At 43.2% G+C, this 6,144-nt stretch overlaps 1 protein-coding gene across 1 annotated transcript in view; it reads left to right on the forward strand.

The window, feature by feature from the left end:
* Positions 1-690: 690 nt before the first annotated feature.
* LOC104467233 (oxysterol-binding protein-related protein 5-like) overlaps positions 691-6,144 on the forward strand; it is a gene marked incomplete at its 5' end in the record, with an annotated part of 22,320 nt that continues 16,866 nt past the window's right edge. Inside the window, 3 exons of the mRNA XM_010080943.1 lie at positions 691-910; positions 4,241-4,425; positions 5,805-5,886. Of these exons, the coding sequence (XP_010079245.1) occupies positions 691-910; positions 4,241-4,425; positions 5,805-5,886 (487 nt within the window). The remainder of the gene's footprint in view (positions 911-4,240; positions 4,426-5,804; positions 5,887-6,144) is intronic.

Below are 6,144 nucleotides of genomic sequence, written 5' to 3' on the forward strand. Positions count from 1 at the left end.
CACACCTTCCACACTTCCCTTCGATGCTGGTATGAGATGGGTGTTCTTCTTCCATGTAATTGTCCAGTCCATGCTTTTAACTCAGTTCTTCCACACAGCATTGTCTGGGGGAAGCCCATTCCCTGGGCTGGTTTCAGAGTGTGTGTATATGTGAAAACACTTGCTTCTATTGATTTTTAAATCTACCTTTTCTAGTGTAGGGCTGACTTAGCCCCACCGTTTGTTGAAATAAGGTAGCAGTAGTACTGAGAAGCAAATATATATCCCATAACGTCGTATTTTTTCCTATATGCTGTATATCCACTGATTTGCTTCTGCAAAGGGAAAAATCTCTCCTGATTGACCCTTCAGCTCTCTGATCAGCAGTGTACGGTTGTTAATGTGTGCTCTGCATCCCTCTGGGATGTGAGCTCCCATCCAGAGTCAGTTGGCAGTGCCAGTGGCAATTCTGCTTAAGGGTAGGCAAGTGGAGCTATGTGGCAGATCCTGCAAAGCGCAGTTTGGAGGGGAGAAATTTCATGGAAAATATCTCGCTGTTTCTGTAATAAAAACTCTGCTTATTCGGGAAATTGATGTCTGGCTACACACCCTGTTTTGAGTCCTGGGGAGTGTTTTTACCTTATCTAAAAGACCTTAAGTAATCTGGCTTTGTAAATCAAATTGAAGCAAGTAATGAACTGTGTGTTGCAGTTTGAATGAATCCGCCCTGGAGAATCACCACCACTTGGAAAACGATGCTTTTTCGGACAAGTCTGAGAGAGACAATGTAGAAGAGTCAGAGAATGAAACGCATGAGAACAGCCGGAAGACAAATGAAAGCGAGAGCGATCAGTCAGAAATCCATGGAGAGGTCTCTCTGGGAAGGAAAGGGACAACTTATATTGAACAGATCTATGAGGAATTTGGGGAGGTAAAAGAAAAAAATATTTTAATCACTGTCTGTTTCTGTTAAAATGTCTCTGTTTATAGTACTTGTCATTCAGCCTTTTAGATGTATGGCAGTTAGGAACCAGCTTTTTGAGTTCCAGTGTTTTACAGATAGAGCAATGCACAGCTTTCTGCTAAATTATGTTGAATTATCATGTGCTCTAATAATTATGTGTTATGAACAGCAGCTCTGCTACTGTGCTTTGGTGTGTTTCCAGCATCAGTGATTGCTTTAACCAGTTATTGCATTAAAGAGCTGCGTAGCATTGGCACAGTGCTTTGTGGAACCAGCAGGGGGGGAATTATTATTCTGGGCATGTGTCCTGGCCAATTAGGATGCTCAGTCCTTGTGTGATACAAAATACGATACTTTCCTTTTTTCATTATGCATGGAACATCCTTTTTGTGTGTCTTAATGGAACATTTGAGCCACTTGATTCCTAAATGACAGTTTCTTGTAGAAAAGCCATTTCTCATGTCATTTAACAGCAGGAGGATGCTTTTCTGTTCCGTGTAAGAGCCTTTGTTGGCTGGATGTCACTGTGACACCTCTGAGGAAGGCAGCAGTAGAGTGTGTTGGGTGAGAATCAATCTAGCAGAGGAGCTCTGCTCCAGGCTGGGAGGGCTCTGAGCACTCCCTTGCCTATTGCTTCGAAGAAGGAAGCTGAAGTTTTGTTGGCGCTTCAAAGAAAACCTCTTTGCTAGAAAGCTGTTTCTTTCTTACATGTGTTTGCTGCCATTTCAGATGTCAGGTGTGAGGTGCAAGGCCCTGCTGTAGAAATTGTGTTTGCAAACAGAATTGTTGCCTACAGAAACAAAAAACCCACAAACTCCCCTTTTGTGCACCTCTCTCCTCAAATCCCACACCAGACACACAGCAAATGATAACTGGGTCCAAACAGGAGATTTTTAATATAGCTGAGCAACTGAGCAACAGCAAAATGAAGGCAAACTTAATTTCTATCAGCTGCTTATTCCGAAATGGCTTTTTGCCACATGGCAAACTTGTGCTAGAAGTATTGGTACGGCAGGGTGATACTTTGGTGTTTGAATGAGCCTTACAGGAGCACTGATGCATCTGTGGGTGCGTGAGAGTGAGATCCCTGCAATTTTACATTAAAATAAAAAAAATGCACTACAAACGAAATGGAGAGGACTCAGTTTCTGCTGTAGAGTGACACTCTGTGTAGCGTAAAATAAGGCTAACCATAGTGTGGCTGCTCAGGCAGAGGCAGCATCCAGCGGGCTTTCAGAAAGAATCGCCATGTAGCCTTGGCCATTAGATGTTACGTTAGATTTCTGTCATTGGCCAAGAGATGGGGCTGTTGTCATGTGGCACGCACAAATGGGACTGGTTGGTGAGTCTTATCCCACTGGTGACAGTAACATAAGGAACAGTAGGTTGTATGCAGTGATGTAGTTTGCTGTGAGCAATGGGCGGAGGTTTATCAAGGTAAACACATGCCAACTAATAACATTAACTGTCATCTTAAACTGAAACTGCTGTCCCTCAGTCTATGTGGACAGTTCAGATTTGTCAGGACGAAGGTCACAAATGCAAACTGTCACTGGTAAATTTTCAGCTTGGCTTTGAAAGCTCATTTGAATGGTGTGCATGTCTGTATGTGCATCTGTATGTGTTTGAAAGGCGCATGGTTGTGCATCTGACATTCCAGCTTTGCCTTGTTTGCAGTAGTAATGAGAAGGCAGAGACAGGTGTCAGGAGGACTTTGAGATTGCAAAAGTTGGTCTAGAATGCAAAAAAGACACCTCCTTAGTGGGAAGATTGATAACCAAAAAACCCTTTTTTTCCCAAGCATTTGAACAAGTTATGAAAAAGGTTATTGAGGGTGATGTATTTGAGGGGAAAGCAAAACAGAAATGACTTGAAGTTGTTTTCATCCTCATGCACCTTCTTTTCCTTCCCTTTTGATCTATCCCTTCTGCAAAAACTCATTCTGAGTAACACTTTGTACAGCAGTTTCAACATGGCATTAATTTGTGTTGCCAGTACACCCACACTTGAGAACCTGGATAAATAATGAAAGCTCTGACAGACCCATATGGTATTGTCAGCCCCAGCTGATGCTGTACTTTTACGTTCTTTAATCGTTCCCATTTCTTCTTGGAGGTTCAAGCTGTGTATTGCATCAGACTGGCACAAGAAGAATGGTATGATAATGGAAAAGCAATTTAATGAAAAGAGCTTTGTTGTTCTTCAATCTGAAATTCCCTTCAGTCTGCAAGCTGGACTTAGTGTGTTTTCCGTGACTAGTAAAAGGGCTGATTGGGAGCCAAAAAGGTGGCACTGGGGATGCTCAGGTGGTGAAAATGAGTGGATTTACACAATCTGCAAACACTCTTGGGATATGCTTGGTGTCCTCCCCCAAACCAAAGTGCCTTCCAGAAGTGGATCTGTGCCCTTTTTCTCATAGAACTCTCATGCCGAAAAACAGTAGAAAGCCTAAGTTTTCTTTTTCATTGTTAAGTTATGATGCATAGGATGCATTAAAATGACATTAATGTTTGAAAATTTAGTTTTACTTTTCTTTCTGCAGGGGCTCGAAAGGCCCATTTCCCCATGTTAAACCTCATGTAGCCCCACAGAATGCAGAGGAACTATAGTTATAGCTGAAATCACGACACATCCCTGGATTTTTTACCATTACGTGCACTTCTGCTGCAAAGGGCGCTGAGCAGCTTTGGGGGGTGCTGTAGTTTTTGTGCATGTCACCTGGCAGTGGGGCCTTTACCACACCTACACTGCCAGTGTGTCTTATTTTGAACTTGGAGGACTGCTTCTGCTTCCATTCTTTGTTGATTACTCGTTTATCTCCTAAATTTTTCTACCCATAGTAGTAAATCTTGCAGTTTCTCATTTGCTGAGAATGGGACTGAGAGGAGCTTCTTGTATGGATCCCCCCAGGCTACAGTGATGCTGTGACCGCTGTGGGCATGTCCACACCTCCCAAGGGACTGCAATGCGGTGTCCCCTTGGTTAATGTTGGCCCAGGTTAGCCCATCGCAGCCCTGAGGTGTGTGGAGGCAATGGCTCCAGAAGGAGCACAGCAGAGGTGTGCTCCCTGGCTTGTGCCAGCTCTTGCAGCAGCCCAGGGCTTTCTGTACCACTCACTTTAGCGCTTTGGGGATTCACTTCTCCTGAGACAGAGCTGATGTCTCTTTGCAGTGTAGCTGAGCATTCACCCCTGTGCCAGGGCTGGGTATGCCCGGGTGAGCTTGGACCCCCTGGTAAATGCACCTGCAGGAGATGGTTTTCCTCTTTCTGCCCTGAACTTCCCTTTTTCCACCATAGACAGGTGAATCGTCTCAAACAGAAACCGTCTCTGAGGAGAACAAGAGCCTGATGTGGATACTGCTGAAGCAGCTGCGCCCTGGCATGGACCTGTCACGGGTGGTGCTGCCCACCTTCATCCTGGAACCACGCTCCTTCCTTAACAAACTCTCCGATTACTACTACCATGCTGACCTGCTTTCTCAGTAAGCAGTGCACAGAGCGTGCCCGAAGTGGGCACTTTCCTTATATTTGAGAAAATGTGTTACACTGTTAGATTGGTGCTGTCTGGGGTGTGTTTGTGTGCTTCAAAGGCTCCCAAACAATACCCAGGTCACTGGATTCAACATAAATCAAGCCTGGAACTAGCTGCAGTGACCTTTTAAAGATGGACTGCTGCCAGTGAGGGGCAAGGAAACAAGCAAAACAGTTAAACTTCAGACAAAACTGCCTTCGTACATGCACGTTTGCCAGTATTGGCAGAACTGCTGGGGATTCAGCTCCTACCTCTGAGCATCTCACAACAGAGCTGTGCCACCTCCTGGTGTGCTTGTGTACAGAAAGAAATGGGACAGAGCAAACAGAATTGTCAAGCACTTCTCTCCCCAGAAGCAATATGATTATGTTGGTTGATAAATAAGAAACATTTTTTAACACCATTGATGAGAGAGACTTGCTGGGAGCAGCAGAGTAGAAAATAGAAAACGTTATGCTTGCAGATAGGACCAGCCTTCTCAATGAGTTGTGCCTAGTGTATTTTAAAACCAGTGTGAGCACTATTTAAATAGCAGCACTAGTTACTCCTGTTTATTCCACTGCCTCTGGGTAATTTAGAATCGTGGTATTTTCAAGCCTTGTGTGTGGTATTTGTAACATCTGAAGTTAAGGAAATGGTTCTCAGTGCAGAGATCTAAGAAAACTTGAGGAGATTTGGTGGTTTTGTTAAATAAACCTCTGTGTGTATGGATCATCCTTCCAAATGGATTTTGCAAGAACTTATTCAGTTTGATTTTCAAATCTGACTAAATGGTTGGAAATACCAGGAACTCTGTTAACTTCCCACTTCATCTTTGAGCAAGGAGGGGTTGGACGAGATGACTTTGACAAGTCCCTTCCAACCTAAATTATTGCATGAAATCTCAAAGTACTGAAAGAGGCCATTAGCACATCAGCTTTAAAGATCTTTTAAGGAAGAGGGAAACAAAGAAAAAAAAAGAAAAATAGAATTGTCTTTGATTTTTGTGGCATAAGCGTTCTTGTTTTTATGACTCACACTGTACTAGTAGCTGTAACTAAATGCAAGTGTGAGTGGCATCTCACATTAACATAGTTGAATGGCCAATTGCACTTGATACACTCCAAAAATTTTGGGCTTTTTTCAGGAGTGGAGGGCAAGGGGTTCCACTTTTTAAGAGTTTATGTGTGTTTTGTATGATGTACGTTACTAAAAAAATTTATTTCTGCTGGCAGACACCTTTTTCACTGGCAGCAGCACAGGAGTTACTTCCCTTTAGTACTGGGGAAATACTGTTGAAATTGATGCTGTTGTACTGGTATGAAATGAATTTTGTGTTCTGTCCTGCAGGGCGGTCCTTGAAGATGATCCGTACAGTCGAATGAAGCAAGTTTTGAGGTGGTACCTGTCCGGCTTCTATAAGAAGCCAAAGGTAAAAAGAATGCATGAAGTTGGGGTTGTAACGGGTGTGAAAATCTTCTGCTATGGTTGTGTATTTCTTTATTCCTTTCCTTTGACACTTTAGAGGATTTTGACCATTGCTTTTAAAACTGAAGTTGTGTTTGGTTTCAGAGTAGATACGGAGTGCAAAATAGTGTTGATCAACCTCAGAGCCTTTGCACTTGACAGTTAGAAGGCAAAACTAGTCATCAAAAAGTGACATGTCCTCAGATGCAAGATTTTTCCCTAC

The sequence above is a fragment of the Pterocles gutturalis genome, unplaced genomic scaffold, assembly GCF_000699245.1.
Source record: "Pterocles gutturalis isolate BGI_N339 unplaced genomic scaffold, ASM69924v1 scaffold49354, whole genome shotgun sequence".
Classification (NCBI taxonomy): domain Eukaryota; kingdom Metazoa; phylum Chordata; class Aves; order Pterocliformes; family Pteroclidae; genus Pterocles; species Pterocles gutturalis.